Source organism: Lethenteron reissneri, chromosome 66 (assembly GCF_015708825.2).
Source record: "Lethenteron reissneri isolate LAM-NWPU_2019-01 chromosome 66, ASM1570882v1, whole genome shotgun sequence".
Lineage (NCBI taxonomy): Eukaryota > Metazoa > Chordata > Hyperoartia > Petromyzontiformes > Petromyzontidae > Lethenteron > Lethenteron reissneri.
The window spans coordinates 1,349,975-1,369,684 of record NC_083844.1 but is presented as its reverse complement, the minus strand read 5'-3'; the positions used below and the strand labels follow the sequence as shown (position 1 = coordinate 1,369,684).

Genomic DNA, 19,710 nt, shown 5'->3' with positions numbered 1-19,710 from the left:
TTTTTATTTTACCATGTGTAAGACCTAACTGAGCTGTATCTCTTTTTCAGACACAGAGATACGTAAAGACACATAGAGACACAGAGATACGTAAAGACACATAGAGATACAGAGATACGTAGAGACACATAGAGACACAGAGATACGTAGAGACACATAGAAACACATGGATACGTAGAGACACATAGAAACACATGGATACACAGAAATACATAGAGACACATCGAAACACAGAGACACAACGCTACATAGAGACACGTAGAAACACAGAGACACATAGATATGCAGAGACACATCGAAACACATAGAGACACAGAGATACATAGAGACACAGAGATACATAGAGACACGTAGAAACACACAGAGACACATAGAGATACATAGACATTTCGAAACCCATAAATGATAAGCAGCTCAATCAAGTGGTGGTTCATCATCATCACGTGGACATTTATAGAAGCAACCAAAATAGTCGACACGTGTGGAGACGTTGACTCTAAATGGGGAGAAAGATCCACGCGACCACGAGGAGAGAGAGACACCGTAGACTCAAAATATACAGCAGCAGCAGGCGTCAGGGTCGGGATCGAATCCACAACCTCCTGCACACCAGGCGAGGTAGTTAACATCTCACTATGGGGAGAGAGAGACACCGCAGACTCCAAATACACAGCAGCAGGCGTCAGGGTCGGGATCGAACCCACGTCCTCCTGCACATCAGGCGAGGTAGTTAACATCTCGTCAGGGTTGGGATCGAATCCACGACATCCTGCACACCAGGCGAGGGAGTTAACACCTCGTCAGGGTCGGGATCGAATCCACGACCTCCTGCACACCAGGCGAGGGAGTTAACATCTCGTCAGGGTCGGGATCGAATCCACGACCTCCTGTAGACCAGGCGAGGTAGTTAACATCCCGTCAGGGTCGGGATCGAACCCACGACCTCCTGCACACCAGGCGAGGGAGTTAACATCTCCTAGCCACCGTGATGATGAAAAGAGAGACACGCAGACTCCAATTTGACTGCAGCAGGCGCCCGGGTCGGGGTCGAGTCTCCTGTACCCCCTCGCATACTCGCCGCAGGGTACGTGTGAGGGTTAATGCGTACTTGGTTTGTAAAAGGTTTGCGTGCATATGTGTGCGTGTCTATGTTGGTTACGAACCTGGCAACACAAGTTCGATTCCCACTCACGGTCAACACCAGTTACAATTATCTAAACCGGTCCTGGGAATCCCCTAGGTCGACTCAGTCTCAAATGAGTACCTGGTGCTGTGCATAAACATCGCCACTGGGGAGACAAAGGCGGCCGAGCGGGGTTCTGGCCACCCACCCCCTCGTGTGCTGTGCCGGCCTTCATAGGTGCTACTCGCTAACAGCACTTGCCTCTACAGTCTGTTAAGACTATACTGGGGATCTTTGTCTATTTTGGTGTTAGAACATCTTAAACACAACTCCTGGGTTTCAATTGCCCCAGAGGCGACACACAGACCTCATGATGGCGATCCGCCATGCTGAGCTACGGGAAATCTACAAAAATGAGAATAGGTTTTACCATTTTTGGCAATAAAACACGTGAACAAAAGCGCGTGGCCAATTCGTTACCAGTGCAGCACTAGTAGTGTATATTGTAGTGTATCGTGTAGTGTATAGTAGTGGACTGTATAGTAGTTTATAGTAGTGTAGTGGATAGTGAAGTGTATAGTGAAAATTTTTTCCGCCTGAGGACGACCGCTTATGTTGCGATCGAAACGTCGTGATATATGAATTTTTGTTTTATTTTACCTTTCTACCTACGTGACTTTACCGAAAGAACCAAAGAGTATGGATTCCTGCAGTCACGAAAGCTTCAAATCAAGAATAAAACAAGTCAGTTTTGATGTAGTATTTCTGTTTACCAAGGTCCCAGTACCTGACACCCTAACAATAATTGAGGACTTGGTCCAACATGGATTGAATTCGGATGTACCTGCGCTGGTTAGGCATTGCCTCACCAACACTTATTTTACCTGGAATGGCACCTTCTACAAACAGAATGAGGGTACCCCTATGGGCTCCCCCTTGTCACCAGTAATAGCCAACATGTTCATGGAAAAGTTGGAATCAGACGCCATCCAGACATCCACCCTGCGTCCTTCCCTGTGGAAGAGGTATGTGGATGACACTTTCGTAATTTGGCCACATGGCCTCCCAGCATTGAACCACTTCTTGGACCACATCAATTCCAGACACCCATCCATCAGATTCACCATGGAAGTGGAGAAAGATGGTAAACTACCATTCTTAGATATTGTTTGAGAGGAGACCTGACGGATCCTTGGGACATTCTGTCTACAGGAAAGCCACCCACACAGATTCCTACTTGAAACCCGATTCCCACCACCACCCATCTCAAACGAATTCTCTCATCAAAACGCTATACCACAGAGCTCATTTCTGACCAACACCACCTGGCCAGTGAATTAAGACATGTACATCGGGCCCTCAGGATGAACGGATACCCTGACCGCACCATCCGCCAAGCTGTTTCTCCCACCATACAGAAACAGCCACATGAAACTCCGATCAAAACTGTCACGTTACCATACATAGCAGGCGTGACCAAAAATATCTCCAAAATTCTAAACAAACGTAAGATTCAAGTCCGATTCAGTACAGTACATAAAATCCGTGATCTAATTCTATCTGTGAAAGATGTCATTCCTGACTTACAATACCATGGAGTCTACAAACTGAGTTGCAGTTGTGGTGATTGCTACATTGGAGAAACGAAACGTCATATCTCTGATCGTGTCCGCGAGCACAAGTCAGTTCTGAAACACGGCAAAACTGATTCTTCCGCCACTGCCGATCATTGCTACAACGCTGTGGGCTCTCATGAAATTGTCTTTTCCGAGACTAAGGGGCTCTGCAAGCCTCCTGGCTACCATCAAAGGTTTGTACACGAGGCCATCCAAATATACAAACACAAACATAATTTAACCGTGATGATGGGTACAAACTTAGTAATCATTGGAAAGATGTTATTAACCATGCAAAAAAGATTTAACTACACATTTTGGAGCATTCCTGGCAGCGATTTCAGCCGCATCACCTCTACATAACAATAGGCTCAGTTAACCATTCTACACAACAAAGACTAATTTCCTGGCAGCGATTTCAGCCGCACCACCTCTACATAACAATAGGCTCAGTCAACCATTCTACACAACAAAGACTCATTTCCTGGCAGCGATTTCAGCCGCATCATCTCTACATAACAAAAAGACTCAGTCCCTTTTACACGCACCTTTACATCATCCGCACATAGTTTACACAAGAAAGGCTCATTCCTAACAGCGTGCTTCAGCCGCACCGAACCTCACAAAAATAATATTCAGGGCCTACCTTGGCTCCTCCCACCCTCAACCAGTATATATACAAGGACTGTTTTCTTGGAATTTCTCTCACTTGATACAGCTATCGTGCTGTGACGGTTCCACCTGAAGACGAAAGCTTGTGTTGCCTCCGAAACGTCATGATTTTTATTTTATTTTTATTTTACTTTTATTAATTTTTATTTTTTACCTACGTGACTTTACCAAAAAAACCTAAGAATATGAATCCTTGCAGTCACGAAAGCTTCAAATCTAGAATAAAACAAGAGTTGTGTTAAGATGTTCAAACACCAAACAGAAACCTTGTGCAAGGAATCATGTACTGCATTCATCATCACATATTTTGAAGTCGATGTGTGTGCGTGGGTCCATATGTGTAAGTCCATGTGTGTGTATCTTAGTCGATATGTGTGTGTAAGTCCATGTGTGCTCATGTCGATGTGTGTGTTAGAGTCTACGTATGTGTGTGTGTGAGTCCATATTTGTGTCTTTGTAAGTCAATGTCTTTGTGTGTGTGGGTCCATGTCTGTGTGTGTAGGTCGATGTGTGTGTCTGTCTTTTTTGCCCGGGCAACGCCGGGTACTTACCACTCGTCACATATAATTGTGGTGAACATGGAAACAAAAACATGCTCTTGTAATGTATGATGGCATTGTCTTTGACATTGATTGTTCCACACCAGAGGACATCTTTCTTTAGAGCCTAGTCTCAAACAGTGTTAGACCAGAGGACGCCACAAGCCGAACAGCACAAAGGCAATGCCACTATCAGTGCACTTTATAGCTGGGGATGAGCGGCTCACATCATGGGGCCTAGTTGAGATAAAAAAAAACACACGTCCGGCGTGTATCTGTGTTTCTGTGTTGTATGCGTACTCTTTCATAAGCAATTTGTTCTCCGCTCCAACACGTCGCACTCCTGTGGCGGTGTTGTTGCTGTGTCAGTCGGTGGGTCGCAACGTCCGCAAGGGAGAGGTTGGTTTGGATCGCGTGAGTGTGGAGGTGTCAATTCTAGATTTGAAGCTTTCGTGACTGCAATGATTCATATTCTTAGGTTTTTTTCGGTAAAATCACGTAGGTAAAAAATTTAAATTAATAAAAGTAAAATAAAATAAAAATCACGACGTTTCGGAGGCAACACAAGCTTCCGTCTTCAGGTGGAACCGTCACAGCACGATTGCTGTATCAAGTAAGATAAATTCCAAGAAAACAGTCCTTGTATATATATTGGTTGAGGGTGGGAGGAGCCAAGGTAGGCCCCCTTTTTATTATTATGGTAAGGTTGGTGCGGCTGAAACTACGGCTAGTCTACACAACAAAGGACTGAGCCTTTGTTATGTAGAATGGCTGAGAGGGGGGGGTGCCAGAGTTGTTAAAGTGCAACTGCTGCTAATGGGACCAAGCCCCTGCCATGTAGAAGGTAAAAGCAAAAAAGCAGATCAGGAAGAAACAGCCTCCTGCTATGTTGCTTGGTGGGTAAAACTTATAGCAGGAATTTTTTTACCTACGTGACTTTACCGAAAAAACCCAAGAATATGTGGAGGTGTCGGTTAAAACGCCACTCGGCGCAGCCCGACCAGTTGAAGGCGTTGTCACGTGAACAAAAGCGCGTGGCCAATTCGTGACCAGCGCAGCACTAGTGGTGTATGTTGTAGTGTATCGTGTAGTGTATAGTAGTGTATATCAGTGTAGTGGATAGGGAAGTGTATAGTGTAGTGTATAGTAGTATAGTGTATGGTGTAGTGTATAGTAGTGTACTGTATAGTAGTGTATATCAGTGTAGTCGATAGTGTAGTGTATAGTGTAGTGTATAGTGTAGTGTATAGTAGTGTATGGTATAGTGTATAGTAGTGTAGCGTATGGTGTAGTGTTTTGTAGTGTACTGTATAGTAGTGTATAGCAGTGTAGTCGATAGTGAAGTGTATAGTGTAGTGTATAGTGTAGTGTATAGTAGTGTATGGTATAGTGTATAGTAGTGTAGCGTATGGTGTAGTGTTTTGTAGTGCACTGTGTAGTAGTGTATATCAGTGTAGTGGATAGTGAAGTGTATAGTGTAGTGTATAGTGTAGTGTATAGTAGTGTCGTGTATAGTAGTGTAGTGGATAGTGTCGTGTACAGTGTATAGTAGTGTAGTGTGTAGTGTATAGTGTAGTGTATAGTGTAGTGTATAGTAGTGTAGTGGATAGTGTTGTGTACAGTGTATAGTAGTGTAGTGTGTAGTGTATAGTGTAGTACATAGTGTAGTGTATAATATTGTATAGTGTGGTATACTAGCACAGCACTAACCACCTGTGTGTTGGAGAGTAAACCCATTACAGCGTTTACGATTATAGTGTAAGTGTATAGTGTAGTGTATAGTGCAGTGTATAATAGTGTAGTGTACAGTGTAGTGTACTAGTATAGCACATCCGTTGTGTGTTGGAGAGTAAATACACTCCAACATTGAGCGGGAATTGAACTCGGGTCCTAGTCGGGATCTTAGCACCCACACACCTACGTACAACACGCATCACTGCACCTGAATGAGTTAAATGATGACGTCACCCTGCTGCTCTATTTAAGACCAGGAGCAAGTAAGGGATTCACCATTCTGGCGAATTGCCCGATGATGCTGGATGTAATTACCAGCGAAACGGCGTGCTCAAAATATTGTAAATGCTGTGGATTCACTCTTCAACACACCGGTGGGCTAAAGTAATGAACTATTTGTCTCTTGTCAACGTGACACATGTTTTACTGTTTGGCCGTGTTGGGTGGTGGAGGGTTACGACACATTTATAAATAACGCGATCTAACCCAAAAACCTTCATTATGAACGCATGCAAAGCGTCAGTCGTGACCCCGAAATCCCACCAAGTCCCCCCTCCAATCCCCTCCTTAACTGCCCTTGGCCCTCTCCTCCCCAGGAATCGTCGGTGCAGACATGGCTGAGGGGTGGAGTCCCTCCGGAGAAGTTGGTGGTTGGGCTGCCCTTGTACGGCCGCTCCTTCACCCTCAGCACCACTTCCACTGGCATCGGAGCGCCCGTCAGCGGACTTGGCTCTGCCGGACCCTACACCAAGGAGAAAGGCATACTGGCCTACTACGAGGTGAGAGGCTAACACACTCACACACAAAGACAAAGATCCCCGTGTCGCTTGTAACAGACTGTAGGGGCAAGTGCTATTAGCGAGCAGCACCTATGAAGGCCAGGTACTCATTTGAGGCTGAGTCGACCTAAGGGAGGCCCAGGACCGATTCGGATAATCGTCACTGATGTTGGCATTGAGCGAGAATCAAACCCAGGTCGCTAGGTTCATAGCGCAGCGTAGCACTAACCGCTACACTACCGCTCACTTACTCACTCAAATACTCAATCACACATCTACTCACATACATTCACCCACACACTCACACACTCACTCAATCACACACCCACTCACCCAATCACAAACCCGCTCACAGGCCCACTCACATACCCACTCCCCCCATTCACTCACACTCACTCGCCCACTCAATCAGACACCCACTCACATACAAACTCACATATCCACTCACTCACACATCCACTCACGTACATACTCACATACTCACTCCCTCACTCACCCACTCATCCACTCACACATACGCACTCACACGTTCACTCTCCAACTCACTCACACACCCATTTACACACCCTCAATAATACACTCACTCATACATTCATCCACTCACTTACACTCACTCACCCACCCACACATACACTCACACACACACCCACTCACTCACACACACTCACAGCCACTCACCCTCATACTCGCTCACATACCGACTCACCCACACATACACATTATACATTACACTACCATACTACACTACGATACGCTACACTACTATACATTACACTACTATACACCACTATACACTACTATACACTACACTACTATATACTACTATACACCACTATACACTAGACTACTATACACTACACTACATTACTATACACTACGCTACTATACACTATACCACTGTACACTAAACCACTATACACTACTATACACTACACTAGTATACACTACACTACAATACACTACACTACGATACTCTAGTATACACTACACTACGATATACTATAAACTACACTAATTTACACCACTATACACCCGTCGTTAAGCGTTTAGTCATTAACAGGGGTGCTCGCTAAGAGGGATTCTGCAACAACCTCAATGCACGTTTACAGGTAGGGGGTAACATTGTTGTTCAGGCTATAATGCGGCGGTGGCGGGGTTGGAAATGGGTTGAACATCTTCCATTGTGTGCCGTGCAAGGTGTGCCCTCTGCTCAACTCTGGCTACAAACGCGTGTGGCTCGACGACCAGAAGGTTCCCTACGCCTACCGCTCCATCTACCGCAGCGGCCAGTGGGTCGGCTACGACGACATCCCCAGCTACAGGCAGAAGGTGCGCATAGTGGTGGTGGTTGTGGCGGTGGTGGTGGTGGGTAGTAGCGGAGTTGGTGGTGGGTGTGGTGGTTGTGTCGGTGGTGGTGGTGGTTGTGTCGGTGGTGGTGGTCGTAGCAGTGGTCGTGGTGAAGGTGGCAGTGGTCGTGGTGAAGGTGGTGGTGGCGGTGGACTTAGTCTCAGCTAGCTCAGGATAGTTGCAAGCAGAAATGTCAACATCGCTTGTATCTGGGGTTGGCATCGTCCCTACTCCTTGTGTTGCTGAGGGGAAATGGCTGAGGTTCAGGACTGTGGCTTATACAGCTGCAATGGCTGCATTGGGTATGCGGTTCAGACCTCCCTAAAGATCCTGGTTGGAGGAGGAGGTGTTCCGGCTGGTTGAGAGAAAACGACAGGCCCACTCCTGTCGTCTACAACATCTAACATTGGATAATGAGGAGGCTTACCGCAGTCTTCGCTTGGAGATTCGAAGAGCCATGTGGCACAGCAAGGATGAGTGGTGGGTGCGGGTTGTTGAGGAAATGGAATCTACCTCAGTAGCCCGCAATCACAAATCACTCTTTAATTCCATAAAAAAAAGTAACTCGCCTATCACCATCCTTAAGGGAACGAGTGGTGATCTGATCTCCAACCACCAGGAACAGGTCTGCAGGTGTTCAGAACATTTTGTGAGGTCTTGGGGGAGGGGAATTCCCTCAGCCCAGACAACATCATGGGGCAATGTGGGGACGGCCCTGCTAGGGCTGCCGTACCTCAAATATTGAGAAAATGAGCCACCCTATCTGAGTGGTTGGCTGAGGTGCCATTTGTGGAGGAAGTGCGAAGGGCGATCCAGAGTCTGAGACCAGGAAAAGCACCAGGCAGAGATGATTTCCTAAGCAAAATTCTGAGGGAGGGTGGCATCTGTGTGCAGACTGCCCTACATGACATCATCACAATTGTCTGGACCACAGGACGGGTTTTGCAGGATAAGAAGGATGCCCCAGTGGTCCCCCTCTTAGGGGGACCGCACAGATTGTAACTTCTTGACCACAGTCATGCCCCCCCCCCTCCTCTATGCTTGTGATACGTGGACCTCTCTAATGGAAGATCTGTGCCAGTTAGAAACATTCAGGTTGGCCTGCCTACGATCCATCCTGGGTTTAACCAGGCTGGATTGCGTGAGGAGCTCACACTCCTCTGGCAGGCAAGGCTGCATTGGCCGGGCCATGTCGCCTGCATGCCCAACCACAGTATGCCGAAGAAGCTGCTGATTGACCGCATAAAGTGGGCTAATTGGGCACAGCACGAGCTATAGAAGGGATGGACTGATAGGTACGGGAGGATGTGGAGCTGAGTGGACTTACCGATGACTGGTACCAGCAGTGTCAAGATTGCCCTGCATGGAGGATGATCGTGAAGGATGCTACTGTGCAGTTGGAGGAAGTCGCCCTTCAATAGCAACGGAGGGCAGAGGAGCGACGCTCACAACAATGAGCGGATCGCTGGGTGGATAAAATGCAGCAAATTGGCACAGTCGGTGGTGGTGCATCTACCGGTCATCTCAGTCAGCCAACCTATGGCACCTGCTGGGTCTGTCCCGAGACCTTTCGTCAGCAGCGAGCCTTCGACACTTCACGTGGCCTCAAAATGCATCTGGCCTGGCACAGGGACCGTGGTAACGTCACCGTCACTTAGTGACGAATGGCAGTTGTATTGGTATTGGTGGTGTCGGTGGTCGTGGCGGTGGTGGTGGCTATTCTGCTGCTCCACGTGGTGGCAGTGGTGGTGGCTATGCTGTTACATGTCGTAGTGGTGGCTATGCTGTTGCTACACGTGGTGGTGGTAGTGGCATTGCTGCTGCTACACGTGGTAGCAATGGTTGTGGCTATGTTGCTGCTACACGTGGTAGTGGTTATGCTGCTACTGCACGCGGTAGTGGTTGTGGTGGTGGTGTCTATGCTGCTGCTACACGTGGTAGCGGTGGTGGTGAGAGAGGGGAGAGTGGCTCTGACTCCCTCCCCGTCCCTCCCAGGTGTGCTGGCTCAAGTTGAAGGGTCTGGGAGGTGCCATGATGTGGTCTCTGGACATGGACGACTTCACGGGCAAAGCGTGCAAAGGTGAAGCCTACCCACTCCTCAAGCTCGTCAAGAAAATCCTCACCACCGACACCGGTGAGCAATAAAAAATAATTCAAATGTGCAATGCGCCATTCCATTCTAGGATCCCAATGCACCAATGCACGAAAAGCGCGTAAAACAAAAACAGAACCAGGGTCCAACCGGATATACTAGAGAGTGAAGGCCACTTTAAAGAGATTGGTTTTCAAAGCAGTTGTAAATCGATCTACCGACTCTGATTGCCTGATTTTGAGTGGCAAGGCGTTCCATAGCTTGTGGCTGCCACGCTAACAAAAGCACTGATCGGCAAAAGAGCTCAACCCGAGACCCTGGCAGTGCCGAGGGAGATCTGAAGATCTTAAAGGACCTTGCGGTATATATACATGTAATTAGTTCCTGCAAGTAATGTGGGATGAGTCCTTTTGAAGCCTTATAGGTTAATAGCAGTATCTAAAGTCGTCGTAGTCATCTTCTCTTGGTTTTGCAACAAGCAAAGAATATCTGCAATGAGTCGGTCTCATTGATTTTCAATTCGTCGCTTGTATTAATGCTCCCACGCCGCTACCTACGGTGGCAACTGACTTGAAACACTACTATACACAACACAGTACCAGGATTACAACTATACACTACGTACTAGCACTACACTATACCTATATTACTGTGCACTACTATACACTACACTATAACTATATTACTGTTGCACCTACTATACACTACACTAATACAACTATATTACTGTTGCACTAACTATAGCACTACACTATACACTTATATTATAATATGCACTACGTACACTATCACATACACTATATGTACTGGTTGCACTACTAAACATACACTGTACACATATTACTGTGCACTACTATACACTACACTATACACTATCAATGACTACTGTGCACTACTATACACTACACTATACCTATATTACTATGCCCTACTATACCTACACTATACACTATATTACTGTGCACTACTATACCTACACTATACCTATATTACTGTGCACTACTATACACTACACTGTACACTATATTACTGTGCACTACTATACACTACACTAACACTATATTACTGTGCACTACTATACACTACACTATACACTATATTACTGTGCACTATACACTACACTGTACACTATATTACTGTGCACTACTATACACTACACTGTACACTATATTACTGTGCACTACTATACACTACACTGTACACTATAACTGTGCACTACTATACACTACACTGTACACTATATTACTGTGCACACTATACACTACACTGTACACTAATTACTGTGCACTACTATACACTACACTGTACACTATATTACTGTGCACTACTATACACTACACTATACACTCTATTACTGTGCACTACTATACATACACTATACTATATACTATGCACTACTATACACACTATACACTAATTACTGTGCATTACTATACACTACACTATACACTATATTACTATGCACTATATACACTACACTATACACTATATTACTGTGCACTATATACACTACACTATACTATATTACTATGCACTACTATACACTACACTATACACTAATTACTGTGCACTACTATACACTACACTATACACTATATTACTGTGCATACTATACACTACACTGTACACTATATACTGTGCACTACTATACACTACACTATACACTATATTACTGTGCACTACTATACATACACTATATTACTATGCACTACTATACACTACACTATACACTATATTACTGTGCACTACTATACACTTCACTATACACTATTACTGTGCAACTATACACTACACTGTACACTATATTACTGTGCACTACTATACACTACTATACACTATATTACTGTGCACTACTATACACTACACTATACACTATTTACACTACACTATAACTATATTACTGTGCACTACTATACACTACACTATACACTATATTACTGTGCTACTATACACTACACTATACACTATATCTGTGCACTACTATACACTACACTATACACTATTAACTGGCACTATATACACTACACTATACACTATATTACTGTGCACTACTATACACTACACTATACACTATATTACTGTGCACTACTATACACTACACTGTACACTATATTCCTGTGCACTACTATACACTACACGTACACTATATTACTGTGCACTACTATACACTACACTATACACTATATTACTGTGCACTACTATACACTACACTACACTATATTACTGTGCACTACTATACACTACACTATACACTATATTACTGTGCACTACTATACACTACACTATACACTATAGTACTGTGCACTACTATACACTACACTATACACTATATTACTGTGCACTACTATACACTACACTATACACTATATTACTGTGCACTACTATACACTACACTATACCTAATTACTCTGCACTACTATACACTACACTATATACACTATATTACTGTGCACTACTATACACTACACTATACACTATATTACTGTGCACTACTATACACTACACTATACACTATATTACTGTGCACTACTACTAATACACTATATTACACTACACTATACACTATATTACTGTGCACTACTATACACTACACTATACACTATATTACTGTGCTACTATACACTACACTACACTATATTACTGTGCACTACTATACACTACACATACACTATATTACTGTGCACTACGATACACTACACTATACACTATTATACACTACACTATACACTATATTACTGTGCACTACTATACACTACACTAACACTATATTACTGTGCTACTATACACTACACTATACACTATATTACTGTGCACTACTATACACTACACTATACACTATATACTGTGCACTACTATACACTACACTATACACTATATTACTGTGCACTACTAAACTACACTATACAATATTACTGTGCACTACTATACACTACACTATACACTATTACTGTGCACTACTATACACTACACTATACATAATTACTATGGCACTACTATACACTACACTATACACTATATTACTATGCACTACTATACACTACACTATACACTATATTACTGGCACTACTATACACCACTATACACTATATTACTATGAACTATACATACACTATACACTATATACTGTTCACTACTATACATACACTAACAATATATTACTGTGCACTACTATACACTACACTATATTACTGTGCACTACTATACACTACACTATACACTATATTACTGTGCACTACTATACACTACACTATACACTATATTACTATGCACTACTATACACTACACTATACACTATATTACTGTGCACTACTATACACTACACTATACACTATTATACATACATACACTATATTACTGTGCACTACTATCACTACACTATACACTATATTACTGTGCACTACTTACACTACACTATACACTATATTACTGTGCACTACTATACACTACACTATACACTATTACTGTGCACTACTATACACTCACTATACACTATTACTGTGGCACTACTATACACTACACTATACACTATATTACTGTGCACTACTATACACTACACTATACACTATATTACTGTGCACTACTATACACTACACTATACACTATATTACTGTGCATACTATACACTACACTATACACTAGATTACTGTGCAACTACATACTACACTATATTACTGGCACTAATACACTACAATACACTATATTACTGTGCACTACTATACACTACACTATAACTATATTACTATGCATACTATACACTACACTATACACTATATTACTGTGCACTACTATACACTACACTATACACTATTATACACTACACATACACTATATTACTGTGCACTACTATACACTACACTATATTACTGTGCACTACTATACACTACACTATACACTATATTACTGTGCATACTATACACTACACTATACACTATATTACTATGCACTACTATACACTAACTATACACTATATTACTGTGCATTACTATACACACACTATACACTATTATACACTACACTATACACTATTACTGTGCACTACTATACACTATACACTATATTACTGTGCACTACTATACACTACACTATACACTATATTACTGTGCACTACTATACACTCACAACCTCTATTACTGTGCACTACTATACACTACACTATACACTATATTACTGTGCATACTATACACTACACTATATTACTGTGCTACTATACACTAACTATACACTCTATTACTGTTGCACTAACTATACACTACACTATACACTATATACTATGCTACTATACACTACACTATACATATATACTGTGCACTATAACTACACTATACACTATATTACTGTGCACTACTACACACAATATACATATATTACTGTGCACTATACATACACTATACACTATATTACTGTGCACTACTATACACTACACTATACACTATATTACTGTGCATACTATACACTACACTATACACTATATTACTGTGCACTACTATACATACACTATACACTATATTACTGTGCACTACTATACACTACTATACACTATATTACTGTGCATACTATACACTACACTATACACTATATTACATGCACTACTATACACTACACTATACACTATATTACTGTGCACTACTATACACTACACTATACACTATATTACTATGCACTACTATACACTACACTATACACTATATTACTGTGCACTACTATACACTACTATACACTATATTACTGTGCACTACTATACACTACACTATACACTATATTACTGTGCACTACTATACACTACACTATATACTGTGCACTACTATACACACTATACACTATATACTGTGCACTACTACACTACACTATACACTATTAACTATGCACACTATACACTACACTATACACTAATTACTGTGCACTACTATACACACACTATACACTATATTACTATCACTACTATACACTACACATACACTATATTACTGTGCACTACTATACACTAAACTATACACTATATTACGGTGCACTACTATACATACACTATACACTATATTACTGTGCATACTACACTACACTAACACTATATTACTGTGCACTACTATACACACACATATATTACTATGCATACTATACACTACACTATACAATATTACTGTGCACTACTAACACTACACTATACACTATATTACTGTGCACTACTATACACTACACTATACACTATATTACTGTGCACTACTATACAACTATACACTATATTACTGTGCACTACTATACACTACACTATACACATATTACTGTGCACTACTATACACTACACTATACACTATATTACTGTGCACTACTATACACTACACTATACACTATATTACTGTGCACTACTATACACTACACTATACACTATATTACTGTGCACTACTATACACTACACTATACACTATATTACTGTGCACTACTATACACTACACTATACACTATATTACTGTGCACTACTATACACTACACTATACACTATATTACTGTGCACTACTATACACTACACTATACACTATATTACTGTGCACTACTATACACTACACTATACACTATATTACTGTGCACTACTATACACTACACTATAAACTATATTACTGTGCACTACTATACACTATACACTATACACTATATTACTGTGCACTACTATACACTACACTATACACTGTATTACGGTGCACTACTATACACTACACTATACACTATATTACTGTGCACTACTATACACTACACTATACACTATATTACTATGCACTACTATACACTACACTATACACTATATTACTGTGCACTACTAAACACTACACTATACACTATATTACTATGCACTACTATACACTACACTATACACTATATTACTATGCACTACTATACACTACATTACTATGCACTACTATACACTACACTATACACCACACTACATACTACTATACACTATATTACTATGCACTACTATACACTACACTATATACCACCCTACTTTACATTACACTATATAATACACTACTATACACTACCTATACACCACACTACATACTACTATACACTACGCAACTATACAATATACTATACACTACTTTATACTACACTATACACTACACTACTTTACATTACACTATATTACTATGCACTACTATACACTACACTATACACTATATTACTATGCACTACTATACACTACACTATACACTATATTACTGTGCACTACTATACACTACACTATACACCACACTACATACTACTATACACTATATTACTGTGCACTACTATACACTACACTATACACCACACTACTTTACATTACACTATACAATACACTACTATACACTATACACTACACTATACACTATATTACTGTGCACTACTATACACTACACTATACACCACACTACATACTACTATACACTACGCAACTATACAATATACTATACACTACTTTACACTACACTATACACTACACTACTTTACATTACACTATATAATACACTACTATACACTACACTATATACTATACACTACACTCTACTTTACACTAGACTATACACTGCATACACTACACTACTACACACGACACTACTTTACACTACACTATATACTACTATACACTACACTGTACACTACATTACTGTAAACTACACTGCTATACAATGCACGAATTTACACTACACTATACACAACACCATACACTACTATACGCTACACTGCTATACACTACTTTACACTACACTACTGTACAGTACGATACTATATACACTATACACTGAACTATTTTAGACTACACTATACACTACAAACTACACTATACACTACACTACTAAACACTACACTATATACACTACTGTACACTACACTATACACTGCAATATACACTATGTTACACTACACTATACACTACACTCCTATACACCAGACTACTTTACACTACACTATACACTACTATATACTACACTGTACACTACATTACTATACACTACTATAATCTACACTACTATACCATACACTAATTGACACTACACTATACACTACTATACACTACACTGCTATGCACTATTTACACTGCACTATACACTACACTATACACTACTATACACTACACTATATAATACACTACTATACACTACACGACGATACACTACACTACTATACACTACACTATTTTACACTATACATTATTTTACACTATACACTCCACTACTATACACTACACTACTATATACTATACACTACTAAAAACTATACTACTATACACCACATTACTATATACTACACTATATGCTACACTACTATACACTACACTATGTACTACAGTATATACTAAACTATTATACACTCTGCTACTATACACACCTCTACCCTACTATACACTACATTATTCTACTATGAAATGCAGTATTATACACTAATATATTATAAACTACTATACACTATTCTTTGGTTCTTTCGTTAAAGTCACGTAGAAAGAAAAATAAATTAAATAATATCATACGTTTCGATTGCAACACAAGCAATCATCAACAGGTACAAATATACACTACTCTACACTACTATATACTACTATATACTACACTATTATACATTACACTATACACTACACTATACACCAGACTACTATACTCTACACTACTATAAACCACATTACTATATACTACAATATCAACTTCAATAATATATACTACACTACTATAAGTTACACTAAACACTATACCGCTATAGACTACACAATGCACTATACACTGCACACTACGTTGGTTAAATACCTTGCCTCGTCGGCCTTTCACCTCCGATTCCGTTCGGAGTCGATTCCCAATTACGTCCCCAGGTGTCCCCGGCAAGCTTAGTAGAGCGGAGCTCCCCCCGCAAACGCGACGACGTTTCGCCCACTGAACCCTCGCCACCCCCCTTACCCCCCTCCGCTCCCCGACCTGCCAGGCACCTTTGGCCAGTGCACATTGCCGAGGCTGTATGACACCTTGGCCTCGAAGGAGAGCGGTGCCACCTCCACCCCCACCGCCAGCGGCAGCAGCAGCAAGCAGGAGAGCCCCACCTCCGGGGAAACGTCGCGGGAGGAGGATTCGGTACCCACTGACGCGGACGCCGACGCCATCATTGCCGCGTTCGTCGGGACCGGACGGCCGTCGGGGACTCTGGCGGCAGCTGGCGATTCGTTCTGCGCAGGGCAGAGCGACGGCCTCTACCCCCACGCAAGCGACTCCCACCGCTTCTACCACTGCGCCAATGGAGCGACGTCTGACAAGGCGTGCCCCGAAGGCCTGGTGTACAGCGCCGAAATTCATGTGTGCACGTGGCCCTGAGGCCGAGCTGTCATCGTCGTCGCTGTTGCGGTCGTCCCCAACCCCAAATTACACCCAACCCAGTTAAAAAGCGGAGTGTGACGGATTCACCGATCTTGCCGGACGTAAAGCCGGCAAGCAAATGAAAGCGGAGGATGCGTGTCGCACGACTTACTCGATCCCGAGTTAGTCGTAATCCCGAGTAATCGCTCGCCATTCAATCAATTGCCAGTGTAGAATCAGAACATTGCATTTAGACTGCAGGAGGCGGAATTCGATTAGCTATAAAGCTGTTTTGTCACACATGTCCAGTACAACACACAAACACGGTAGTCGTGCAAAGTACAAGAAAGTTAAACTAATCACCAAAACACATACAAATACAACTAAACCATCCTACCAGGCAACGGCCAATGATGTATTAACTTATTTTTTCAGATGTGAGCTGGCCACATATAATAGCTGCCGGACAAAGTGAGCTTACCATTTGGACATTTATGTCGGGAAAAAAATAATCTAAATAATCTCAATGCGTGTTTCTAAATGTGGAGGGGAAAACACGAGGACCCGGAGAAGAGATCCACGTGACCATGGGGAGTGAGAGAGAGACACGCACATTCCCAAATATACAGCTGGCATCAGTGGTCGGGATCGAACCCCCGACCTCCTGCATACCAGACGAGGTAGTTAACATTTTCTAGCCACCATGGTGCCCCTTTAAATAAATAAATCGACATATTCATGATGGCTGCCCGATCAACTTTGGGCTGAATCGATACAAATGATACCTCGATTCACGGATCCAACAATGGCCACGTAACATGGGCAAATACACGCTCCCCCCCAACTCCACGCCTGACTCTCTTCCGTATATCTCCGATCGGTGATACCGTCGAGAGTGTTAAATAACCCCCCACGACGCTCTCCATTAAACGTCGTGATCAGTGGGCTGGTGTCGTTTGGCCGTGATTGACGACAATGATGACGATGACGATGATGGCGATCATGATGACGATCGATAATTTTACCTTAATCGTACTCTTCACAGTGATTGGTGTTGTGTAATCGCGGTTTCCCAGACCCACAGCCTGGGGAATCGTTCGGAATCAGCACTCTGCAATAAAGTGGTTCGGATTGGTCATGACGATCAGTGTTTGTTTTATTGGCACGTTCAGACCCCTATCAGCAGGAACCACTGCCCATTGTATTTCCCGGCAGTGGACAATATTCCGTTTCTGGGATGTTGTGCATTAAGTAGTCTCTCCCCTTAACCTCCTACCGTTCCTCTCTCAAATGCTCACGTCTTATCCATTACCTAATGTCACTAAAGAAGCCCGGAATCTTTTATTATTACTTTTTCGACGTCCGGGCATGAGCAAAACGCCTGTCGATAGTTTGTCTTGTGCCCAGGGATAGATGACAGACAATCGGGAGGATTCCCCAATTAATTTTGCCCTTCTGTTTGTTGTTTAAGGTGTCCATGCGTGGATTTAAACTCTGCATGA

General features: G+C 42.1%; 1 protein-coding gene across 1 annotated transcript in view; it reads left to right on the top strand.

Moving 5' to 3' along the window:
- Positions 1 to 19,344, top strand: part of LOC133359964 (chitotriosidase-1-like) — a 44,703-nt gene extending 25,359 nt beyond the window's left edge. The window contains exons 9-12 of the mRNA XM_061578530.1: positions 6,281 to 6,463; positions 7,661 to 7,792; positions 9,806 to 9,944; positions 17,844 to 19,344. Coding sequence (XP_061434514.1) covers positions 6,281 to 6,463; positions 7,661 to 7,792; positions 9,806 to 9,944; positions 17,844 to 18,226 — 837 coding nt within the window. The 3' untranslated portion in view covers positions 18,227 to 19,344. The remainder of the gene's footprint in view (positions 1 to 6,280; positions 6,464 to 7,660; positions 7,793 to 9,805; positions 9,945 to 17,843) is intronic.
- The last annotated feature ends 366 nt before the right edge of the window (positions 19,345 to 19,710 follow it).